This window comes from Alligator mississippiensis, chromosome 11 (assembly GCF_030867095.1).
Source record: "Alligator mississippiensis isolate rAllMis1 chromosome 11, rAllMis1, whole genome shotgun sequence".
NCBI lineage: Eukaryota > Metazoa > Chordata > Crocodylia > Alligatoridae > Alligator > Alligator mississippiensis.
This window is the reverse complement of record NC_081834.1, coordinates 18,982,596-19,009,293: the sequence shown is the minus strand read 5'-3', so window position 1 is coordinate 19,009,293 and position 26,698 is coordinate 18,982,596. Positions and strand designations below refer to the sequence as shown.

General features: G+C 43.9%; 1 protein-coding gene across 3 annotated transcripts in view; it reads left to right on the top strand.

Moving 5' to 3' along the window:
• SPPL2A (signal peptide peptidase like 2A) overlaps positions 1–20,055 on the top strand; it is a 47,165-nt gene extending 27,110 nt beyond the window's left edge. For 2 of the 3 annotated variants that reach the window (XM_014606076.3, XM_014606078.3), the window contains 4 exons: positions 169–268; positions 1,335–1,415; positions 1,752–1,912; positions 17,270–20,055. In XM_014606076.3, the coding sequence (XP_014461562.1) occupies positions 169–268; positions 1,335–1,415; positions 1,752–1,912; positions 17,270–17,344 (417 nt within the window). In that variant the 3' untranslated portion in view covers positions 17,345–20,055. Of the gene's footprint in view, positions 1–168; positions 269–1,334; positions 1,416–1,751; positions 1,913–12,039; positions 12,074–17,269 lie in introns of all 3 variants that reach the window. The other variant, XM_014606077.3, reaches the window with a different exon arrangement.
• The last annotated feature ends 6,643 nt before the right edge of the window (positions 20,056–26,698 follow it).

Sequence of the window (26,698 nt, the reverse complement as noted above, 5' to 3'; positions counted from 1 at the left end):
TTTAAGCGCTCGGTGTGTTGGTTACTGTTTTCTTAATTCAGGTCCTTCTTTATTTGAAGTTCTGCATAAAATAGATGAGTAAATAATTCTAATATTATGTTAATCTTTTTTATAATTTTAAATGCTTTAGATTAGATTTATGTGGAATTTTAAAATACTGTTTTACAGTTACCAGTGGTTATTAGGGTTCCTAGACTTCAATTCTCTGCTCTGACATTGTGTGGAATGCCATTTTCATTACTGGGGTTTGGAGATATTATTGTGCCAGGTGAGCAATTATTTTTAGTAACTATAAAGAAATTTGTTTCCTTATGTCAAATCTGCTTTGAAAATATTTAAGACCCAAGTAATACATTTTTGCATTTGATCTATGTAAATACTTCGTGGAATCTGTTTGGGGTTTTTATATGCATATGTACAACTGGCCATTATTTGAATCTTCATAAAGGGAAAAAAATCCTTTGTAGAAAGAAATACCATTCATGAATAGAAGCATCACAGTGTGTATATTTGTGTGTGTGTCTGTGATTAAACAACAATAAGTGTAAGACCCCCCCCCCCCGTCTTGATTACAAAGATATATAGTTTATTCTAATATAGGATAGTAATTACTTCTCAGCCTTTTGGCTAAAGTCATATGTATTTGCAATCAAGACTAGGAGGTTTTACACTTAATAACATTAAAAAAAAAAAAAGATGGCAGATTTATTGCTTTGTTTCTAATTATATAGTACATGGTACAAAAGTCTTTTTTTCCCCCTTTTTTTAAAGCAATATGTACTGCTTAAAATATTCCTTAATGTTTGCCAGGGGAAATATATTTGATTCTTAATAGTAAGATAATACTTCTAATCTTCAGAAGAACTGAGTTTTACTGTAGGCTACCTTGTGGCACCTTGAGCAAATCACAACCCCCCTTTCTGGTTTTCTCTCTGAAATGAGACAGCTAATACTTCCCTACCTCAGAGCTTGTACTAATGGGAAAATCAACTAATGTAAGCAAGGTGCGGGGAGATCACATGATGAAAGGCTCTGAATATAAGCAATGTATTGTACAGTGGTAACAGATATGCATCACATCTGACCTACAAGATGTTTTTTTAAACACGATAATTCATTGTGAACCATATTAGTTTATATAAATTTTATTGACTAGAGGCTTATTCTGTGATTGCCTAAAAACTGTTTCTAGTTGTTCACATTACTCCGTAACTTGTAATTTCATGGTTAGTTGTCTTCCATCAGGCTGTCGCTATAATGTGAATGTAAATTTGTGTTATGGTGACTTAACTGTATTTTTGATAAATAATAATGTGTGGGTATTTTCTTTTTAGGGCTTCTGGTTGCTTATTGTCGAAGATTTGATGTGCAGACACGTTCTTTGTCTTCTGTTTATTATGTTTCGTGTACTTTAGGTATATAACTTTTAATACAGTATTTTTAGCAATGTGTATTTTCCTGCCAGCTTCTTTTGTGGTATAAATATAAGTCATTGTTGTCAGTGAATGCTATCACAATTCTGATCTCTAGTTTGAATGTACTTGTTCCTAGATGAAGTGTTCTAGTAAGCAGGTCTGTTGAATATTTCAAATTCAAGTGCACTGAAATTAAGATGTTTTGTATACTGACGCAATCAAATAGAAAAATAGTATAGCAACTGTAATATTGCTAGTGTCAATTACAGGTAACTTGATTGATTGATTGTAATTATATACAGCATTCACTAGCTCTCCTGATTTTATTTTTGATAGCCTATGCTGTTGGAATGGTGCTGACTTTTGTTGTTCTGGCACTGATGAAGATGGGACAACCAGCCCTTCTCTATTTGGTACCATGTACACTTATTACCAGCTCAGTTGTTGCCTGGAGACGTAAGGAGATGAAGAAGTTTTGGAAGGGTAGCAGCTACCAGGTAGGTAAATTGTTGTTATGAGAGAGCCATTGTATTTTTAGCTTTGAGTATGTTCTTCCTTAAATATGTGGTAATGTACCCGTATCAAGCCAGTTTGCATTAGCCATAGTAGTATACTTCAAACTTTTTTTTAATCTGTAAATGAATTTGATAGAATGAGAATTTGATAGTTTAAGTGTTATTAGGTCAGACTGCTAACCTGGCAGTCAAAACAATAGCGTTTCTATTGTGTCCCTCTGAAAAATATTACCAAACCTTCTGTATGCTGAAAAGTTAATATCTTCTAGGACACTGAATTTGAAACTCAGCTTCCACTGGAAAACTGTTTTCCAGTGAGCAGCATTTATTTTTGTAGGGCTGTAATACAAACTTGGACATTAATACTGTGACAGGTTTGACCAATAACTTAAACTAGTTTCTTACGCCCGCTGCGTTGATATCTCATGTTTCATAGATTCATAGATGCTAGGGCTGGAAGGGACCTTGGAAGATCATCGAGTCCAGCCCCCTGCCCCAGGGGCAGGAAGTCAGCAGGGATCATAGGATCCCAGCAAGATAAATATCCAAATGTCTCTTGAAGGCATTCAAAGTAGGCGCCTGAACCACCTCTGGCAGCAGTCTATTCCAAACCTTGGGGGCTCAGACAGTAATGAAGTTCTTCCTTATGTCCATCCTGAAACGGTCATGGAGGAGTTTGTGACCGTTTGACCTTGTCATCCCTTGGGGCAGTCTGGTGAACAGACTTTTGCCCAGATCCTGATGAGCACCCCTGATAACTTATAGGTGGCCACCAGATCACCCCTGAGCCTGCACTTTTCCAGGATGAAGAGTCCTTTTGCTCTCTGCCTCTCATCATAAGGTCTGTTTTCCTGACCTCTGATCATGTGCGTGGCTCTACTCTGCACCCTCTCAAGCTTCTCCATCTCCTTTTTGATTTGTAGAGAGCAAAACTGGACGCAGTACCCCAGCTGCGGCCTCACCCAGGCCAAGTACGATGTCCTGGGATTTACTTGAGAAGCTGGATGCAGGCCAGTGTTTTGCTTGCTTTACTAGCCGCAGCATCATATTGAAGGCTTATGTTCATCTTGTGGTCAATCATGATCCCCAAGTCCCTTTCGTCTGTAGTGCTAACCAGCGTAGCACTGCCGAGCCTATAAGGATGTTGCAGGTTTTTCCTCCCGAAGTGGAGAACCTTACATTTTTCAGTGTTAAACACCATCAGGTTCTCATCTGCCCAGTTCCTGAGCCTGTCAAGGTCTGTCTGGATCACCCTTCTGTCCTCGGGTGTGGATGCTTTATCTCAGAATTTGGTGTCATCAGCGAACTTGGCCAGTCCGCTTCTGACACCAACGTCTACGTCATTAATGAAGATGTTAAATAGTGCAGGCCCTAGGACAGAGCCTTGAGGGACCCCACTGGTCACAGTGCACCACGACAATTGACTTCTGTCAACCACCACCCTCTGGGTCTTACCATGGAGCCAATCCCCCAGCCCGCAGATCGTGGTGAGGCCTTGGCCGCAGTTAGCCAGTTTTGCCAAGAGGCGATCCTGGGATACCAGATCAAAGGCATAGATGCTAGGGTTGGAAAGGACCTCATCAGATCATCGAGTCTGAGACCCTGCCCTGCTGTGTTGTCAAGGTTCTAGTCAAAACAACTCTCTTCTCCAGCAAACCCTTGGAAGCTGTTGGCAAAAGTAGGAGCTTACTCTAATGCAGGAGTGGGCAAAATATGGCCTGTGGGCTGAATTTGGCCTGCCGGGCCATTCTATCGGGCCCACCTGGCCCCTAAAAAATATAGAAAATATTTATCTGCTCCTGGCTGCCTGTCAAAGATGGTAGGAGCCAGGGGCAGTAGGAAGCAGAGGGAGCCATCAGTAGGAGGCAGCAGCCCAGCCCCACCCCACCCCCAGCCATATACCTGCCTTCCTGCCCCTGCACTTCTCCAGTACCATGTGACTCCCAGCTGCATCGCTGGACCGGGGGGCACAGAGCCGCACTGGTACCCTGGGTGCATGTGTGTGCATGGAGGGAGGGAGGGAGAGTGTGTGTTTGTACTCATAGGGTGAGTCCCACACACCCCCCCACCATACACATGCACCCACACCCTGCCTCGCACTGCCATACACGCAGACCCCACACCCCCTCACATGTCCCAACCATCCTCCCCACATCCACAGCCCGCAACAAACCTATACCCACCCCCCAGAATGTGCAAGAGTAAGACTTCATTTTAAGCTATTGCGCGATCACCTCTATGTAAACTACACAAATGCATGTAAACCAGGACAAAAATATTTTTCATAGATTTTCATAGACATTAGGGCTGGAAGGGACCTCGGAAGATCATCGAGTCCAGCCCCCCGCCCAAAGGGCAGGACGTCAGCTGGGGTCATAGGATCCCAGCAAGATAAGCATCCAGTTTCATCTTGAAGGTGTTCAATGAAGGCGCTTGAACAACCTCCGGTGGCAGGCTGTTCCAGACCTTGGGGGCTCGGACAGTAAAGAAATTCTTCCTTATGTCCAGCCTGAAACGATCTTGTAGTAGTTTGTGACCATTCGACCTCGTCATCCCTTGGGGCGCTCTGGTGAACAAACGTTCCCCCAGATACTGGTGGTCACCCCTGATAAACTTGTAGGTGGCCATCAGATCACCCCTGAGCCTGCGCTTTTCCAGGCTAAAGAGCCCCAGGGCTCTCAGCCTGTCATCGTAGGGTCTGCTTCCCTGACCTCTGATCATGCGCGTGGCTCTTCTCTGGACTCTCTCAAGCTTCTCCACATCCTTTTTGAATTGTGGAGCCCAAAACTGGATGCAGTACTCCAGCTGCGGCCTCACTAAGGCCGAGTACAGGGGGAGAATGACGTCCCGGGATTTGCTTGAGAAGCATCTATGGATGCAAGCCAGCGTTTTGGTCGCTTTACTAGCCACAGCATCGCATTGCAGGCTCATGTTCATCTTGTGGTCAATGATGACCCCCAAGTCTCTTTCTTCCATAGTGCTAACCAACATAGCACTGCCGAGCCTATAAGGATGCTGCGGGTTTTTTCTTCCCAAGGTGGAGAACCTTGCATTTATCGGCGTTGAACACCATCAGATTCTCATCCGCCCACTTGCTGAGCCTGTCCAGGTCAGCCTGGATCATCCGCCTGTCTTCTGGTGTGGATGCTTTGCCCCAAAGTTTGGTGTCATCGGCGAACTTGGCCAGTCGGCTTCTGACTCCAGTGTCCACATCATTAATGAAGATGTTGAACAGTATGGGTCCAAGGACAGAGCCCTGGGGGACCCCACTGGTCACAGGACACCACGATGAGTGACTTCCATCAATTACTACCCTCTGGGTCCGACCCCGGAGCCAATTTTCCAGCCAGTGGATCGTGGGGGACCCAAGGCAACAATTGGCCAGTTTCTCCAAGAGACGATCATGGGACACCAGATCGAAGGCTTTTTTGAAGTCAAGATATATGACATCAATCTCATCTCCCTTGTCCAGGTGATAGGTCACCTGGTCGTAGAAGGAAATGAGATTGGTCAAGCAAGACCTACCCGCAACAAACCCGTGCTGGCTATCCCTTAAGATGTTGGCGTCGGCCAGTCCATTAAGGATGGCCTCCTTAATAAACTTTTCTAAGATCTTCCCCGGGATAGAAGTCAGGCTGATGGGCCTATAGTTAGCCGGATCCACTTTCCTCCCTTTCTTGAAGATAGGCACCACGTTGGCCTTCTTCCAGTCTTCGGGCACTACACCAGAGCGCCAAGAGTTTTCAAAGATCCGCGCTAGAGGCTGGGCTATGATGCTCGCCAGCTCCTTGAGTACCCTGGGGTGAAGATTGTCAGGGCCGGCTGACTTGAAGGTATCCAGCTTCTCAAGATGTTCCTTCACAAAGTCAGCATTAATGGAAGGCAGGGGATCACCCTCACCCGGACTTCCCGGCCCTGTAGCGGGCACGGGCGTCCCATGGGGCTGATGAAAGACCGACGCAAAGTACCTATTTAATAGGTTGGCTTTTTCCTGGGCGTCAGTTGTCAGTTGCCCCATCTGGTTCAGCAGGGGTCCAACGTTGTCCCTGCTTTTCCTCCGGCTCCCCACATATCTGAAAAAGGACTTTTTATTGTCCTTGATGCTCAAAGCTAGCTGGAGTTCAGTTGCAACCTTGGCTTTCCTGGTCTGCTCCCTACAGGACCGGACCAGTGCAGAATAATCCTCCTTGGAGGTGACTCCCATCTTCCATCCTTTGTAGGCCTTTCTTTTTAGCCTCAGGAGGTCTGCTAGGTCCCTGGAGAGCCAGGGGGGCTGCTGTGCCCTCTTGCTGCCTTTCCTCCGAGATGGAATAGACTTAGTTTGTGCATTGAGGATCGCTCCCTTGAGGAGCAACCACTCTTCTTGAACTCCCCTCTCCCTGCGGTCACAGTCCCTTAGGGCCTCACTGACAAGCCTCCTGAGCTTGTCAAAGTCGGCTTTCCTGAAGTCAAGGACTTGCGTGTTGCTGACTGACTTGCCAGCTTTTCGGTGGATGGTGAAGGTGATCAGCTCGTGGTCGCTGTCACCCAGCTTCCCATCGATCACTAGGTCGCCGACTAGGTCCTCCCCAGTAGCCAGCACCAGGTCGAGCAGCGCTTTGCCTCTCGTTGGCCCATAGACTTCTTGAGTCAGGTAGAGGTCATCCACGCACGAGAGGAAGCTCTGCGACCGCTCAGATTTTGCTGAGCGATCCTCCCACGAGATGTCTGGGTAATTGAAGTCACCCATGACAACCATGGTCCTGGAGCAAGCTGCCTCAGCCAGTTCCTGGGCAAACTCCTGGTCAAGCTCAGGACTTTGGGTGGGAGGTCTGTAATAGACTCCCACCATTGTGTCCCGTGTGCCGTGTTCCCCACGGATTTTAACCCAGAGGGTCTCCAGCCGTCCACCCTGGTCGCCAATATCAGCTTGCAGGGACGCGTAGCTTTCCTTAACATAGAGAGCTACACCCCCGCCCCTTTTCTCTACACGATCCCTCCTGTACAGGGTATAGCCATCTATCCCCGTGGTCCAGTCATGGGTGGAGTCCCACCAGGTCTCCGTGATCCCTATGACATCGTAATTGTTTGTACTGAGCAGGAGGATGAGCTCCTCCTGCTTATTCCCCAAACTCCTGGCATTTGTGTACAGGCAGGCAAGTGCCCCCTTGGGGGCTCCTTCCTTGCCCACAGATTTTACCAGGGCTGGGGCTGGGGTGGGCTCCCTTGAGTGCCGTGGTCCGCTGGCTTTGCAAGGATTGCTCAGCGGGCCAGCAGTGGCGGTAGTCCCCCCGTCCCCCAGCGGGCTTAGTTTAAAGCCCGGTGGAGCAGGTCAGCCAGTCTGGCTGAGAAGAGCCTCCTCCCTAGGGGAGAGAGGTGGAGACCATCTCTTCCCAGCAGCTCGCTGCCTCTCTCGCCAAAGAGCGGGCTGTGGTCATGAAAGCCAAAGCCTTCCTGACGACACCAGCGCCGCAGTCTTTGGTTGACCACATAGATCCTCCTGTCCCTTCTCAGCCCATAGCCTGAGACTGGGAGGATTGACGAGAACACCACCTGTGCCCCCAGACCCTTAAGCCCCGCTCCCAAATCCCTGTAGCGCCTCATGACCTGGCTGGGAGTGCTCCGAGCCGTGTCATTGGTGCCCACATGAATAAGGAGCATGGGATAGTGGTCTGTGGGTTTGAGGAGCCTGGGGATCCTCTCTGCAATGTCCCGGATGCGGGCCCCTGGGAAGCAGCAGACTTGCCGGGCTAAGGGGTCAGGGTGGCAGATTGGCCCCTCCGTCCCCCTCAGGAGGGAGTCTCCCACAACAAACACCTTACGTTTTGTCTTGGGGAGAGCAAATTCATTAATTTGATTTTTTGAAATCAAATTAATGAATGTTTTAGATGTTCGCTTTTTAGGATATAATTTGGTATTTTTCTGGTTCTGAGATGGCAAACCCCCTTACTGAAAGGAGTACTTCCAGGGGCAAGGGAGGGAGGGACTTCTGGTGGCGAAGGTTAGGGGGCAGGACTTCTAGTCACAAGATGGCAACTAGGGGGTGGGCCACCTGGTAAGGGGCAGGGCTACCCATGCGGCCCTCAAACAAAACTTGGTAAGCAGTCCTTCACCCGAAATAATTGCTCGCCCCTGCTCTAATGTATGCCATAGCTCTAAGACTGTTCCACAGTGCTGGGGAAATCTTACAGGTGTCTTAAAGCCCTTTTTATATCTTCTGTCCCCTAAGTTGTCCCAAATATAGCTTGCGGCATAGCTGGGAGTGGTCCTTTATTTGCAAATACAACTAATTAAAGAAGTTGCCATAACTTACTGAACACTTCTTGCTGTGTTAGCTGTTTCCATTCTGTTTTTCTTGTGCTAATATAGACTGCTTTTGCAGTTGTGGAGGGCTACATACTTCCTGTTCTGTCATCTCTACACTGTAAATGCGCAGCACAGCTAAGAGCTCTGCACTAGTTTCATTGGAGGGTTTCTCTACACACAGACTTCTTCCAGAAAAGCTATTCATCTTTTTTAAGTTGCACCCAAGGGTACAACAGGGCAGTTCTGTGCGGGGCAGCATGAGCTGCCTTTGGCAGCTATTTTCATACCCTCTTTTCTCCCAAAGGCCACACTACGGACTGCTGCCCCAGTTATGCCCCCTCAGTTATGCTACTGAGCATACTTTACCTCTTCTGGAATAATTTTCATGTGTACATGAGTCCTATGTTGGGGTAGATGTAAAAGGTCCATGTTGTGGACAGGTGAAGGTGAGGAGTTTTTCTCCTTTGGTAGATCCAGCAGATGAAAGTGGCCATTAGAGGCATGAGGATGAATTTTTACTATTTTTTCACTTCATCAGTTAAATTAGTAGTTGTAAAGGAGCTGTGTTGCTGACTGTATGGTATGCGCATGGGTCAAGATGCGTCTGCCTGACACAGGCATCATAGAGGTCCCTGCACAGACCCAACTGGTCAGGCTATGGTTAGGTTGTTTTTTTTTTTTATAAGTTACACCCCAGGGAATTATGCACAGAAAAATTCAAAATTATGCAAAATTAATTACTTTTATTTTTTTAGGGCTCTCAAATGATTAAAATAATTTTATTGCGATTAGTTGCATGATTAAAAAAATTAGTCACAGTTAATCTCAATTTTAGCTGAACAGTTAAACCCCAAATTATGCGCAGAAACACTCAAAATTATGCAGGTACTTTGTATGGTTTAGGGAGGGTGTGGGGGGGGAATTTGTGAAGGTATGGGGGGCTGCATGTGCATGTGTGTGTTTGGGGTTTAGAGCCCAGGGAGGAGGGGTCCCTGCAAGGGGGTCTGGAGCCCAGGAAGGGGGGGACCCCTGCACACCCTGGCAGGATGCGGGTACTGTGTGGGTTAGGAGTGAGGGTAGCAGCAGGGCTGGGGGCGTGCTGTGTCTTGGGAGCGAGGGGCAGGGGTAGGGCATGAACATATTACTGCCCCCCCGCAATAATATTACCCCGTCTCCACAAGTGTCCTGTTTTTTTCAAACTGGAAATATGGTAACCCTATAGGAATGCAGCCCAACTCTTTGTCCTGCTGCCTTTCCTCTGGGAGCCGCATGCTGTACTGTGGCCCTGCCTGTCCGGTGGGAGGCACAATATGGCATAGTGTAGCTCCTGGGGCAAAGGCAGCAGGGCACAGAACCCCAGCCCACCTTCACCCCACACAAAAATCTGGGGGGCACATGCCGCCTTCATGCCTCCCTGGGGGGTGCATGCAGTGGCAGGGAGCTGTCATCCCCCTCCCCCCCCCCAAACCCCTGGATGAGCCACCCATGGCTCTGTCCCATGATCTGCCCCACAGTCCCATTCACCCTTTCCCTACTCCCTCCCTTATCATGGGGGCCTCAGTCTTCCCTCTGCCCATTCCCTTTCCCTCCCCCTCCATAGACTTACCCGCTGGGTGGTACTCTACATGCTGCCAGGCTGCATTCCTGGATGTATGAATGCTGCAGCTGCATACCTGCACACAGCATCCCAATATGGCACTGCTACATTGGTGCACCTCATCTTGGTTGCGCCCCGGCTGCCCTGCACTGCCACTGCTGTCCCGCTGGGGCGGTGACTATGTATGCAATTTAACATGTTAAAACATTAACGTGTTAATTGGTTCTTGCGTTAATCGCGCTTTGTTAACAGTAATTAATTGGCAACCCTATTTTATTTGCAAAAATTAAACTAACTATAACACCATATAACACTTTTTCAGAAATATATGCAGATACTTTGGTGGGTGGGTGGGTGGGTGGGTGGGTATGGAGTGCATGTGAGGAGGGCAGGGGAATTTGTGAAGGCATGTGGGTGTGTTGTTTGTGGGGGGTGGGTTGTGAAGGGGTGTGGGTGTGGGGTTTGTAGGTGGGTGTGGGCTCCCACCACACATTCCCTCTCCCCACCCAATGTGGTGCACAGCTCCTGCTGCTGGCAGCTTAGCAGCAGCAGGCCCTCAGGGTGCTCATGGCCATGGCAGGCAGAGCCCCCAGCAGCGTGTGCCTCTGTCTGTGTCCCAAGGCCTGCACTTACTGGCATGGAGTCAGCCTGGCTCTGCTTGCATGTGCCTTTGTACCAGACTGGGCTGGCTTTGTGCCAGCACATAGGGCTCGTGGCATTGCAGGTGGGAGCTGCGCACCATGAGGCCGAGCTGGCTCCATGCCTCCATATGTGGCTTCCCACCAGAGTGCTGGAAGATCCACATGGAGGCACAAAGCCAACTGGCCTGGCCTGATAGCATGTGGGCTGGGAGCCACAAGCCATCAAGCCGGGCAGGTTCCATGCCTCTACTTGGGGCTTCTAGTACTCCGGTAGGAAGCTGCGCGTGGGAGCATGGAGTCGCATGCTATCGGGCTGGGTGGTTCCTGCTTGCCTTCACATGTAGCTTCCTGCTGGAGTGCTAGAAGCCCCATGTGGAGGCACGGAGCCCATCCAGCCCCATGGTGCATGGCCTATACTCAACCACAAACACTGAACCTACCCACAGCCACCTCCATGCCCACCCACAAACTCCATGCCCAACCCTCCCCACCTTCAGGCAGAAGCTCCTCTCCCCACTTACCCAGCTGTCCAGTCCTACAGTTCTGTGCCTCCAAGTCATGGAGGTGGAGGCACAGAGCCTGCTGTGGTTAAATTATGCACAGTCATGCCTTTTATGCACAAAATTGCGCAGGCGCATAATTGCGTAATTCCTCAGGATGTAGTAAGTGAAACCAAGTAATGTTCCTCCTGTATTTTTCTCAGTTAAGTTGTTAGAAGAAATTATCTAAATAAATCAGTCCAGGTTTTAGGTAACAAAAGCCTTCTTACACTGCACAGAATTCATACTTGGAAGCATTATGTTGTCATAGTAGTTACTTCATGTGCTTTTTTCTCCAGCTGGTTTCTTTTTGAAGGATTAAAACTGCTCAGCTTCACTCTGTTGTTGGGTCAGATGACTTAAAATTTTGGCACAAAATTAGAAACTGATTTATAATCTGGAGATTTGTGTGTGGTTTAAACATCCTGGGTGAATTTACTGGGGAATTTTCTTAAGTTCTGCTTTTAGCTAAAAGTGTTTCCTTGACTTTCCAGAAGAATTTTCAGTATATTTTCAGAGAAAATAGTATCTCTGATCTTTATTGCCTGGTTAAATCTACTGATATTTGAGTGCTGCATTTTGCATGAACAATCTTTATGTAACTTTTCATTTTTTTTAAATTTGGTGTCAGATGTTCAGCTGCATATGATTAAGAGGGGTGAAGATGCAGGGTGAGCTTATAGCCATCTCTGGTATCCTTGGCCTACACTGCTGGAGTCTGGAAGATGCCAACGTACTTTGCTTGTTATGGTCTCACAGTGTAAGGAAAAGACCTCTGGATATCCCTTCCACTGGGAGGAATCCGTCCTTGCAGTCTTTTCAGGAGTAACTTAAGGCCTTTAGTGCTTTCCCAACAGAACAAATCCCCCTTAGCAGAGGTCTGTCTGAGGATTTCTGGCCAAAAAGGTAGTCTGAGCTATTCTGGAAAATTTGTATGTCAGATAAATTTCCTTTTTTCCCCTGTATGCTACTAGTGCTACATAAGCCTTGTGATGTTAATGTGTCTTTATTAAGTATAACTCTAGTAATGGATTGAATTTTATTTAGGTGTTGGACTCCTCCAGGAAGCCTTTGCTACAAGGTGTGACATGGCCTTCTTTTCATACAATTTTATTAACGGGATTATTAATGCATTGTGTCTTTGCTTTCCTTTTCACCTTCTTTATTCCATCTTTTTCCTATAGTTTGGGTTTAATTAATTAAAAGAAAAGTTAGGCAGATGACTTTTTATGAGCACTTTATAAAAATTCAGAGCTTGGAAGATTTTGGAGTGAGTCTATTATTGGAATAGATGCAGATTAGCTGTATCAGAAATTGGGTAAGAAGTCTTTTCCGTGGTAACTCAAAAATAGCTATACCAGTGTTTTCATCTGGAACTTGGCTGTCTATGTAATCAGATAAGGGAATAATAACAGCAGCCACTTTTTACTGCATTGCCACAGCAATAAAAACGTGTCATGGAACTAACTTAAAAGATGCCCTCCAGTTGTCCTTTCCCTTAAGTTCACTTATCCTTCATCTGAATGAAACCACTCCCCTTTTTAAAATGTAATTTGTCCACAAATATAACAAGACTACTCGGCTCTTCAGGACCCCATTTATGTTTAAAAAATTGTGAGAATTGCATGTAGGCTAAGGGCATGTGTAGCCAGAGAATCAAATAAATACAATTTTTAAAGCCTGATGGCAAGACCTGATGTATCTTGCATCTCCGCTGTGCCAGATCTCCAAGAATCTTTGAGATCTGCAGGGTGGTCATCAATTACCCTCTTTTCTTTCCTTATCTGTGTGGTAACCTGCTGATATTTGTAGATAGGTCAGTCCCGCGTTAAATTTGTTTGCTACTGTCTGTATGTGAATATTGTCTTATTGTTATAACTAGGTAACAATCTTGCTGTACAGCAGTTTCCATCTTCAGCCATATATTGTGGTGCCTTTTATGACTGATACCCTAGAGCCAGTCTATCCTGTATGAAGCAGAGCTGTAGAGACCTGCCTAAGCTAGCTTGGGTGCTACAGGCCATGTAGCCATTAGTGTGAAACACAGCCAAGGCTAATTTTACCTTACTTGGCAGAGCAGACTACATACAGTGCCTCCCTAATGTGGTCCACAGGAGACTGGACTGTGCAGAAGGGGTGGGGGGAGAAATGGGAGACCACCTGGTGCAGGGAGGTAAGTGGGGTATGTGGGGGGAAAACTGTGTGAGGCCAGGGAGAAGCTCTGGACCCAGCCCAGCCCAGCCCAGAGGTGCTGCTGCTGCTACTACCAAGCTGAGATGGCTGGGGCCAGAGTTGCCACTACTGCCTGCTCCAAGTCAGAACTGCCCCATTGGATATGATGGGGGAGCACTGACAGATAGGTACAGGCACTGGTGTGGGGGGCAAGTTGAGGGGAGGTGGATGAGTGACAGGGGGCAGGACAGAGGTGCAAAGTGGTAGAGGTCTGGCCACCTCCCTCCCTTCCCCTCTGCTGCAGAGGGATGAATTTCAGATTACTTTCCAATAGTTAGATTCTCTATATGGTAAGTTATACATTTGTTATAATTTTCCATGTATAGAATCTGGTTATTGGATCTAGTTAAATTCAAAGTCATCTTGTATTCGGTTAAATGCAGTAATTTTGCTTTGGCTGTTGTTTATGTTGTCTTGAAGAGGATTAGTGGGGGGGAGGAATGCAGACGGTGTGTGCTTCTGAGAGCAACATGACTTTCCAAACAAGCTTCCTGGGAGTTTTAAAATACAGATGCAGAGGTTTTGCATTGGACTGTAACCAGCAGCTTATAGTCAGTATCGCACTTAGTGAAAGCATCCAAATATCTTGTGCTTACTAGTCCGAAGGGCAGTGGTGCCTGTTATTGGTAAATATGGATGCTATTTGGGTCCTGAAACTATAAACACACTTTATTCATTTATTTTCCTTCCTCATCCCTTCTAAACAGGAAGACCTGAAATAAATACAAAATTTGTTTTAACAGCATGATCAAATCATCCACTAAGAGAGAACATGTTTTAGGTAACAAGTCGCTTTTCAACTTCTTTTTAATGCACACTGATGTTTGTAAAGCAAATTAAGCATGAGTAAGTGGGGAAATCTCAGCAAATAGAGATTTTACAATTGGGTGATCAGACTGGGTTTGTAACTTTAAACTCACTTTTTCCCCTTCATCTGTTCCCAGTATATATATACTCCTCAGGCTGGCTTCCCCCCTCCCCACCCTGAATTTTCAGCCTGCCCTGTGGACTTCTCCATTCAGTACATGGGAACTCTTGACACTATCTTGATATAGTTTTGAGGCCCAGCTTTTAGGTGCCAGTTTAATGGTGTTTATCTCTTAATCTTCATAATGACACAGGCCCACTTTCCATTTCTTCACTTTTTATAGTGTACTCTGCTGAATTGTATAATGGATCATTGCAGGCAGGCTCACTAAACCACATTTCATGACTCACTAAACCACAAGGTTCACTTGAAAAAGTGCATGATTTACTTTTCCAAGTACCCAGCAATTCCGCCTTCAGCTATAGCATTTCTCAAATGAATTGGGCTTTTTGGACTGTGTGTTTCACAGGTGTAGTCAAATCCAAAATGGGTTCTTTGGTCTGATTTATTTCCAGGTACATGATCCAGAAATATTTTTTATAGCTTGCTTTACAAATACTTGTATTAGTAGAACTTCAGGTTTTTTTAGTGTTCTATAAAGCCATAGTTGGTTTTAAACCCTTAAAAAAATTCTTGTACCAGAGGTAGGGGAAAAAGAATCTTAGAGATGCAGGCATATCTCTTTGTGGTGAAAAAATACTTTTATCTTTCTTCACATTTTTCCCAAGCCTAAAATATTAGATATTGGCTTTATGCAGGGAGTTCTTCTTTCTCTGTCTGTCTCTGTCTGTCTGTCTGTCAACATCCAGTCCATGTCCATTGTTAAAATGCGATCTGTTCCATGCATTTGCTCCAACTTTGAGAGCACAGGAAGAAAGTTGCTTGGGAGAAACAGATACAGTTAACTATAAGTTAACTGATGCCAACACATCAGAGTTTGAAGTTTAAAGTGCACATGTATTCATATATAAAATGTAGGTGAACATGTAATATAACAGTGTAACATTTTGTCAATGTCAGGTAAACAGACCATTGACACTTCTTGTCAATAAAACTTTTATCACCTGCCATTGTGTGTTACCTACATCTATAACAAAATAATTTTAGACAGTTTCTATATTTTATCAGCTCATTTTAAACCCCTACCCACTAAAGGAAGGTTGCCTCAGTTACCATGAATCCAGCTAGATAAACCCCAGAAGCAGAAGGAAGTTACAGCTTCCTCTTTTAGTAAAAACTACCTAATTGAGCTCTTCCATCTAAAAAGGTTATAATTTTAAGATATTCCATGGAGGACATTCCAAGACTAGAAACAAGGGTGTCTAAGGATCAAATACCCTGATTCAAAGTATCTCACTGTCCTTTGTGGTAGAAATAAGAGCTTATACTACCTGGGAAGGTTCAGATTTTTCCATAGGGAGCAAACAGTTGTCTCTTGTTGGGGTAGCTACCAAGAGATTGGTCCCTGGAACTGTTGCAGTTTGTAGCTCTGTAGTAATATTGCCAGCTTTGTTTTTACAATTTTGCAAGTAACTCCCACCTTTCCTCTTCCTGCTCCTCCCATGCTAAATATAATGCCATGAATAATACAGCTCTTCTAAATACATGAGGCAGAAAAATTATATGCTATACTATCTTTTATTATTTTTAATGTAAAGAGGTACAAGATCCTGGAATTAGGGTTATAGAATATTTATGCTGAAGAGATTAATTGCCTATCATTTCTAAACACTCTGCACTACACTATTTCTCCCTCCCTAGTTTGTAGTTGGGTTTTGGCATGTTATAAGTTTTATTGAATTAGAGGATCACTGTTGCTAATATGGGCCTTCATCTAAAGGCTGCTGTTGATATTGCAGTCTTCAGTTGACTTTAGTGGATTTTTTAGTTGGACCCATAATTAGTACTGGTCTGTCTGGCAAGGAAATGTTTGTAAAATAGGGTACTTCTAAATCAGTTTTTAATGTATTGATCTTGGAGTGACACGGATAGGTACCATTAGCCAAATGATGGAGTAGCACTTGTCCAGTGGTAGGCTCTTCTGATAGGAAACCACTGCTCTGGTGTACACCTAAAGAGGAATAAATTTTAGTACCATTTGACTTTTTTGATTACTGAATTTTCCAGCAGTAGAAATATTAAAAGCCCTTGAAGGTGTTTTCAGGTCAGATTGTAAGTGAAATCCTATCTCTTAAATTCTGTGAGAATTTTGTCAGTAATGTCAAGACAAGGATTTTGGCCAAAGAGTGTCTGTGTAATGTTCAAGATGGAACTGAAAATAGAGTTGTACCTTTCTTACACCTTGCTTGCATGCTTATTTATTACTTTTGGAACTTAACACAATTTAGCTTTGTTTTTTTTAATGTCCTAATATGAAAATATTACACTAAACCCTGGATTTAATTCCAGTTAGGATGTTTTTTCTCTAGATTCATAGATTCTTAGATGCTAGGGTCAGAAGGGACCTCAATAGATCATCAAGTCTGACCCCCTGCGTAGGCAGGAAAGAGTGCTGGGTCTAGATGACCCCAGCTAGATACATATCCAACCTCCTCTTGAAGACCCCCAGGGTAGGGGAGAGCACCCACCTCCCTTGGGAGCCCGTTCCAGACTTTGGCCACTCGAACTGTGAAGAAGTTCTTCCTAATGTCCAGTCTAATTCCTAATGTCCAATCTAATAGCCAAGTCAGCTTCAAGGTTCCACACAACGTGTTCTGTCTTTGACCTTCATACAGTCCCTCGAGGGGCATATCCCTTAGTGCTAGACTGGGCTGAGTTACTTTACTGTCCAAAGATGAGGGTTTGGCTGCTCACCTGTGTTTCTTGATATGTGGCTTCACCAGTGGGTCCAAGGGACCTTGAATCTTGCTGCCTACCTTTTAGAGGGGTGTTCTGAGATGCAGTGGAAAGTGCTCTACAAAGAATTCTATGACAGAGCATTTCATCCAAGGGTTTCGAAGTGGTAACAAGGGGTTGGTTTCCATATTTAATTATCTGGCTTAGATGATGCTTTTTTTTCAGACCTGCAGAGGATTTCCTCTCTGTATGCTGCTAAACTCTGCTCTGCTGCTGATCTAGCTAGATTTCTTTTAACTAACTTATAATTTTAGCCCTCATATATATATTAAAAAAAAAAAAAGGATTTTTATAAAGAGTCCTCTTGTTGTTTATGCCTAGATGATGGAACATCTGGATTATACAGCAAATGAAGAAAATGCTGGAACAACCAATGAACAGTCTGGAGGACAATAATGCAAAGGATCCTCGTCTGAAGTAGCATTGTTCAAATTTTCTGCAACTAAACTACAAAAAAAAAAAAAATTGACTGATTTAATTTTTACACTAGAGTATTTCATATCCTGGACAAAGAGAGTTGCCTTTTTTACACTAGCACCTCTATTTTTATGGAAAGATGTTTAAGTGCATTATATCAAAGTGATTGAAATAGATTTGCATTTTTAATAGCCAAAATATATTTAGTAAAATTGTGCCTTATTTCACTTTAAATAAATGGATATTGTCTATGCAATTTTCCAAACACTCGTTGTACACAATGTATTTTTATACCAGTATATCTTGCCTGTAGCCCATGGGCATAAACTGACTTTCTGATTGCTATTTGCTTAAAAATCGGTTGGGTTGTTTTACTAGGAAGTCCTGCAGAGGATGCTACTCTCAAGCTTTTGAATGCAGAGATAACATATGAGACAAAAAGTAACAGTGCAACTGTCTAAATATCTTAGGTCTTTATATTAAAACACATGTACTATAAGCCATAAAAGTGGAGATAGAACAACTCCATTGGTTTTTCTTTCTGACTTGTGTATCATTGGCCCTTTCCTCAGTCGGCAGTGTTGGTAAAGTTGCCTTTTACACGAGGTTTTTGATATTTAGGAATTGGCAACATGAATGCATTTGCTTTGGTTTACTTAATTGCGCAGAAAACTTTAAATTTTACCAAAAAAGAAAGGATAAAACTAAAACCTCTGGCTTCTTTCTTTAACACCAGCATTTAAAAGTTAAAAAAACAAAACAAAACTCTGAATTGTTGGCTTGGCTACTTGCTGTAGGATTGTAGATTTTGATCCTTCACTTGTAGATTTTTATTGGGTATAGGATCAGGGTCAGAGAGGAATTCTGTAGCTTTGCTTTCCCACTAGTCCTAGAATTTGGATAATTTTTGCAAGGTCTTTGCAGTTGGTGCTGTGCAAAATGTAGTAAACAATGATTAATCTTTTCCTCTCTTAGTTAAGGCCAGTGCATGTGTTTTAATTTGTCATTTAGACAATTTCTATCCTTTTTTGAAAGGGTAAAGCAGGCTAAATCATTAGTTTAGTTCATATTTAGAATTTGGTATGTGTTAACAGCTGACACTTTTCTTTTGAAAACTGCAAATGAAGAAAATACTGAGAGAGGGAGGGATTAGGCATAAAGTAGAATTCGGCAGAAATGCTAACACTTTACACCAAAGAGACTTGGAGAAGCCAATAACTGTGAACCACTGAAGGTTCACCCTTTCTAATTCCATGTAACAATTTTAATACAACTTTTCTTGTATTCAAATTCATATAAAAGGTGCCAGGTAGAGAACCTTGGTGGCTGATATTCACCACTGACAGAGAATGAGCAATGGCAATGCAGATTTTCCTATTATATCTCACTAAAGTGCCTCAGGACTGGTTTTGCCAGAGTAGATTCTAGAGGTGAGTGGGTGATTTAGGGTCTCTTAAAACAGGAGCACTCTAGAAAATTAATCCAGATTAAATTGGATTTGTCATCATTGATTGTTTTAAACAAATTGAGCTAATACCCCTTTCATTCTGATCCCCACACAGAGGTTTCTTGCCTTTTAAAAAAAATGAATTAATTAAAGATTAATTTGGATGAATTTTTCTAGATGTTTTGGTATATGTAAGCCCTTAGTATCTATGAGTATGTCAATTGTTGACCACTCTAGAGACAGTCAACAAGGGTTCTGCTTGGCTGCAGCTGCTAAAGGCCACAAGCCAGCTTTGTGATTATTGACCTGCACCAGACTTGAACTGGCAGCCTCAAGGTGAAAGGCTGTCCTATCCCATTACAAATTCTCTAAGCCATCCAAACCCTCTTTCGATATTTTTTGAGTTTATTCATTCAGTTTTGGCATCAGAAATACCTCAGTGTTTAATAGCAGATTGCAAAGGGGTTTTTTTTCTTTGCAGGAAAATTATGTTAACATTAATTTCCTTTAAATTATTATTTTTTTCCTTTTTAGGGCAAAGTGCTAAGTGGTTGTTATGAAATGTCGTGCTTTCTGACAAGCCCAGCCTCAGACAAAAAACATGTGGTTCTGAGAGACAAGTTTCTGAAAATAACTCTTAAGGAGTTAAGGGCTCATAACAGTAGCTCAGCATCATGCTGTATTTTCAAACATTTAAAGACTTTATAAGCCTGTATAAAATGAAACCCATCTTTCCCTCTGAAAGAACGTTTAGATTAATTGTAAGTTTAGTTGGTAACCAAACTAGTGTGTTAGTTTGGCAACATGTTTAACTGCGCGTTCAGCAGCCTGCTGTGAGAATTCTGTATTGCTTCATGCCTAATTACTGTTCTGTGTGGTTTCTCTCACATGCTGCAGTTTGACAGGATGTAAACTAACAACTTTTTTCTTTTAGGGCTTAGGTTCTTGGTTTGCTAAAATCAAGGATGAGGATAAAATTTGATAGGCTAGTGTCAACTACTGAAATATATTTTATAAATAGTTCAATAGGACTGATATTTGAAACTTTTTTTTAGAAGTTTTGGGTGTTTAATACTGTATTAAATTCAGATGGGCTTTTCATTATACTAAGAGCCTTAATAGCAATATGTAACATAAGACTTAACTCTTTTGATTATATGGATACTGACAACTGCTTCCTCCCTCACCATTTAAATTATCACTTTTCAAGAATGTTGTTAATAAATCTTCTTTTAAAGCAGTATTTGGAATATTTGATTTGTTCTATATGTGTCTCTAAAAGCTGACATTTACAGTAATGACAGACAGTAACATTTTCAAAAGTGGTATATGACTTGGGAGCTGATGTCCCATAGACATAAGGTTCTGTATCAGTTAAGCAGTGATCACTTAGGCATGCTTTATCAATCAAGTCCAAAGTGCCTTGCAACGTAATTCTGGTCTGAAAAAGAACTTAAAAAAAAATCAATAAATCAAACATATTCATCAGATCAGTTATCTGTGAGTTCATAGTCCTGTTTGTGTACTCTAGTGGCAATATCGATAATCTGTCTCAGCAAACATTTGTTGTGTTGCTCTTCATACTGAATCATGCCATGACCACTTGTTACAAGAATTGTTACAATTAGTAGCACCAACCAGATCAAGCACTGTTTTATTTCCTCTTTTTCTCCAGAAGTCTGCAGCAGAAAAACATCTGCACTGTTACCCATCAAACTAATAATTTACTAAATTCCTACATGGGCAGCCTTTTGAAGGTAGTGGGTCACATATGTCATTTGCAAAATTGTGGCCTTCAAATGTATGGTTCTTAAGAATATTGCTAAAGCGATGCAGAGATGAGAATCTAGCTTTGCCCTGGGGCCCTTTAGGTTAGAAATACTGAAAGAAAAAAAATACACATTTAGAAATGGAGGCTATTTGATATGTCGTTTGTGATGTAATGCATATAAAATAATATGATAATGCTCTGAGTTACAATTCAGAACTGAGCAGCATTTTTAGCTGCTTTTTCTTTGATGCATTGATATTTCTGCAAGTAAGTGCTCTGATACTTGAATTGGAGGGATTTTTTTTTTTTAATCTTAATCTTTTAAAGTTTATATTAAAGTCTCTTAATACATTACAATGTTTCATGTACTGCTTTTGCAATTGGAATCTGTACTGTGTATATCAGGCCCCATCTACTCATTACACTTAACTAGTTAATCATGCCTTAACCAGTTAATCACTCCTTAAGTGGCCACATATTCAATCAGTTGATGGCATGATAAAAAGAGGAATACACTACAAAGGTGTTCCACAAAAGATATGTAATAACTTTGTAGCTGCTTCCTATCTTGCCATTAATTGATTGAATATGTGGCCTGGTGGCACACGTGGCATGGCAGGAGATGTGATTGTGTGGATCATGCATTACATCCCATCACTCTTACCTGCACATGCAAAGGGGACCTTAGACTAGAAGCAGTACTGTTTTATATGCCCGTGTCTTTTTTGGATAACTCCATCTTGACTTTGCATAATCTTCCATTAGCCCTGGGGATTGCATGTGAAATCTCCATGCAGTTTTAACTGGATATGAAGTAGGTATGAAGAGCTTGCTTGGGACTGATTCATTGTGGTATCCAGAGTAACTACCCTGAAAAAACTTCAGGGATATTAAATCCAGAATAACAATAAATTCATACTCACCTTATTCTGAAGTAATTTCCATGTGCAGATAAACCCTTATCCCCAGCTCTGTTACTTTTAAAAACCTTTTAAACTACCTGAATATGTTGCATCATGATAAAGAATTATAATATTATAAAAGCCTCTGTCTGTCTGTCTGTCTGTCTGTCTAATGCTTTATTTGCACTCTGACTGGTTGTCTGAAATAACTAATCGGACTGTTCCAAGAGCATTCCAGACAGGAGGCAGTGGCGGCACGGCGGAGTGCCGCCATGATGGCAGTGACAGAGTGGATGGAGCAGAAGGGCAAAGCCAATGCCGCTGGCCTTGCCTCCCCCCACCGCCCCCCCTAGTCCTGCTCCCTGGAGGCAGTGACAACAGAGCAGATGGAGCAGGGGGGCAAGGCCAGCACTGCTGGCCTCACTTCCCCTCTCCCCTGGCCCTGCTCTTTGGAGGCAGCAGCAGCACGGGGTGCTGGCCAAGGGGGACGGAGGGGATGGTGGGGTAACCTTACCCCCCCACTCCTGGGAGGTGGCAGCATGGGGTGCTGGTGATGTAGTGCTGGCTTCACCCCCCCCCCACCCCCCTGTTTTGGTTTCACCACTGCTGCCACTGGGCCCTGACAAAAGCTGGCAAGCAGGGGGAGGCAGCAGGGAGGAGGTGGGGAGGGAAATGGGGAGTTAGGGCACAGTGACTGCACCCCGACACCACTGCCAGGCCCTGAGAATAGCCAGTAGGTAGGAAGGGGAGCTGGGGAGGGGGAGGAGGTTGGCTAGACATGCAGCAGTGGCAGTGCGGGCCACTGGGTGATGACTGTGGCCACTGTATGCAAGCTTCCCACCCTCCCCCACGCCTGGGAGGTGGCAGTGCCACGGGGTGGAGCGGCAGGGGGTGAGGGGGTATATGGGAGTGGAGGCAGAGCGGCAGCAGTGCGGGCCAGTGGGTGGCAGTGCTCTGTCCCACCTGCCTCTTTCCCCCTTCCCCCCCCCCATCATTCTTGATGGGCAATTGGCTTGTATAAGATAAAAATTCAAATAATTTCTCAGTGAGCCTTTTGCACTCTTATTAATTCATCTGAAATATAAAAGCATACGATCTTACAAAAAAATGTTTGGGCAAATGAGACTAAGTCTGAAATCATTAAGATGAAATTAAAATTTAGCATGGTACAGAATGAGTGCTTAGAACAGTAAAGGATGCATGGGGGGTTCTTAGAAGGGAAACAAACCCCCATGAATTGCACACCACTGGTTATGACATATCATCCCTCCCTTGAACATGTACAGAAAATCCTCAAACAAGTGTCACGCATACTAGAAGACCCAATTCTTAAAGATATCTTCCCAGAACCATCCATCCTAGCCTTCAAACAAGCACTGAACCTCGCTAACCTCATCACCAGAAGCAAACTTCCTACAGCTCAAAATGCACTGAATGGATTCAGACCATGCTATGATAAGACATGTAAAACCTGCCAACATCGCTCCACCACCCTTACGCTATACCCAACAACAGAACCATTCGCATTCCTGGATCTTAGAAGTGCACCTTCAGAAATGTAATACATCTCATCCAATGCAGCAAATGCCCTGATGGAAAATACGTAGGAGAGACCAAACAACTGCGCACTAGAATGAATGCGCACCGGAAATCTATCGAAGACAAGAATACCCACTCACCTGTGGGGGTGTATTTCTCACAAGAAAACCGCTCTCTCTCCAATCTCTCAGTTATAATTCTCAAAGGGAATTTACAAAACACCTTTCACAGATGAGCCTATGAACTTCACTTTCTCAATCTACTGGATACAAAAAATCATGAACTAAATATAGACACCAGATTTATGACACATTATAACCTGCCTAACAGCTGACTCCCCAGGTACTTCTCCACTATTTACCACCTACATTCCTTTACCTTCCCCTTCTGTCCCCTAGCCTGTGTCTCACTCACTGACTTCTCAGTTTACATCTTCACTGAGTGGCTTTCTTGAATGCATACCAGCCTCTGGCTTCTTTACTATTCATTCCGTCTAGGAAGAGCACACGCCAGCTGCAGATGCTTCCCCAGCCTGAGGAAGGGTATTTAGTTGATATAATAAAAGATATCAGATTTACCCAAAGAACCTTGTCTGCCTTCTTAAAATAATGTTTCTCAATCTTGTTAGACTCAAGCCACCCCTTGGAAAATGCCAGCTTAGTTTTTACTCATCTTTTGATTATGGAAAAGTAATAGAGCATTTTTTTTCTGTTGCAAAGACCCCAAGGACAACAACAGGTCAAAATGGTTTTGGCACTATGGATTTCCATTTGAAATGTCTGGGTTTATCTTGTGAATCGTGTGGTGTTTGCACACCTAATAATGCAAATATTGAGCAGCACACCATGGCACCATTAAAAGGGTCTTGCATCACCCAGGTGCCTGACACCCTTGTTAAGAATTACTGCCTTAGACTGTACAAGGGTGAAAACTGCATTTCAGGAAAGCAAGTTTGGGAGAATTATTTCCAAACCCCTCCTCCCCTGGCCAATTTTAAGTTGGATTTTAAAATGTGTCAGAATGGGAGGCGGTTATGGGGGCCAAAAGCACTAGACCTAAGGTCCCCCAGGTTATACTTCCTTTGGACAGAATATTCTAAAGAAAAAGGTTGCAATTAATTCAATGCTGGCCCAATTTCCAACCAAAGTAACTTATCAATTTCCCACTCTTATGATTGGTAACTGGAATCATTCCTTCAACAAACGCTTAGCTACAAATCTCAAAGGCTTCTGCTGCCAAGCTGGAAATGTAGAAGCTTTCTAGTCCAGGCAATCAGCCACATCAGTTAATCAGCAGCTACAAGGTTTAGTGTATAAATTAGGTCGCTCTTCCTTTTGCTTTTTATCAACAACTGTATTTGGAACAGAACAAGAAAAAGATGGTTTCTAAGGAAGGGACCAAAGAAACTTTGCCCAACAATGACAGCAGGTCATGCTGAAAGGCTTGACAAGCATGCCCAGTCCTGCTGCATGTGAACCTTTTGCCCAGAGATGAACACTGGGTTTAATGAGAGAGTTGTGTCTGCTCCTTTTCCAGTTCAAACAATCTCTGGAACTTCTTTCCACAAAGCAAATTCCAGAACAACTTATTTTGTACTTTTTTTGGAAATGAGCCTTGATGAGAATAAATGCTTCTCATGTTCAGCTGTGACAAGAATGTGAAGACAATTTTCTATGAACTTGTAAGGACTTATTGAAGAAGTGAGGATCAACCTCAGATAAACTGTAGCTCGTTTATTTTACTATTTAACACAATGACTTTCTCGTTGTATTAAAAAAGCGGGGGAGCAGAGGGAAGGGAGGGGAGTTAGACTGTTGCCCTTTTGATGGAAGTTTGGCGTCTCATAGACTGTTTCTGTTAGACATACTTGATAGGATCGGGTCTCTGCGACTGAACACAAGTAATTGAAGGAGAGGTTTTTTATTTGTTATTACCTAGGGGGGAGGAGCAAGGGGATTGGAGGTTGATTTTCTTTGGTTTGTTTTTTTTTCCAGCTCAAAGATGTTTCTTTCCACCTTTCTGTATCTAGCCCCACAAGCTTTTTCTCAAGATGTTTTAGGCTAGCCTTGTTCTGTGTATGTTTGTTCTGCTTGTCTACATGAAACGGTTCCTGCTGGCAGACACCAGTTACCACCATGAGACAGTGCTTGGTGCAATGCTTTGGCTGAGATTTTTAAAACATGCACACAAAAAAGGAAAGCCAATCTTTTATGGAGTACACAACAACTGAAAGGCAGCCATCTTGGGCGGACATACCTTTGGTGTCAAGGTTAACAGAATATAAATGACAAAACTATAGCTGTTATAAACGCCCAAGAGCTCCAGGTGCCTCTGGCAGTAAGAAACAGATCTTTATTTTTTGGCTCTAAAAAGTTTAACAATAATATACTTTGGCACTTAGTTATTTCCAAGCTCTGTTAACAGTTTATTTTGATTAGCATTAGAGAGAAGGCCTCTGCAGAGAGGATTCTGTCAGAGAAGGCACTGGGTGGTATTTGAGAAGTTAGCCCAGGGGTGGGCAAAATATGGCCCACAGACCAGGCGTGGCCTGTCAACTGATTGGATCTGGCCCACGGGGCACCCACCAATTGATTGGATCTGGTCCACAGCTGCCCCCACGACACTGCATGAGGCCAAGACCTGCCCAGGGAAGGCAACAGCACACTCCCACCCACACCCCACAGCCCCCATCTCAGCTCGGGCCAGCACAGATAGTTTCCTGGTGGGTTCTCCTCCCTCCTCTAGTGGCTCCTCCTCCTCCTGCCCCTGCCAAGCTGCTCCAAAGTGGGGAGAAGTTTCAGCCGGGTGGCTTCTGCCCCAGTGCACAGGGCTCCAGCTTCCAGCTGCCTTCCACCTACTCAACCACCGGGTGGGCAGAATGGGTGAAAGGTGGCCTGGAGCTGGAGCCCTGCGCACGGGGTCAGGAGCCATCCAGCTAAAGCTTCTCCTCACCCAGAGTGGCACAGTAGAGGCAGGAGGAGGAGGAAGAGGAACAGCTGGAGGTGGAGGGAGCTGATCGGGAGCAGTCCTGCATGGGGCTGGGGCATGGCACTGGGTGCCCCAGGAGGGAAATGGACAGGGCCCGGCCCCATGTGGAGCACTGGAGGGGCAGCCACAGACCACACTGCCTGGGTGAGCTCTGCTGCACGTGCCCCCTGTCCCCACCTCACTGCCCGGCCAGCTCCCAGGACCTAGTACCCAGGTAGCCCACACCCCCACACCCCTCACCCCCCCCCCCCACACATACACAATATAAATAAATAAGATTATTTGGAGCTATTATTCAATTACCTCTATATACAGTACTAAAAAAACCCATAAATCAGGACAAAAATATTTTTAAAATAAAATTAAAATGTTATACTAGGTGTTTGATTTTTAGTGTACAATTTGTTTTTCATCTATAATTTGTTAAAATTATATCTTCTGAATGATGTTCTGTGTGTGGCTTTCAACAACTCATCAAAACTCATTAAATGGCCTTCCAGCCAAAGTAATCACCTGCGCTTGAGCTAACCCATCCTCCTGGGTTGAAGGCTATTGGCTGCAGAAAACTAGCAGGCAGGTATTTCTCCTGTTATATTGCTGCTTAAAAAACATTAAACACAGGCATAAACATTACAAGACATTTTCCCCCATAAAAAGGAGGAGTAAAGTAAGAGATTGGCTATGAA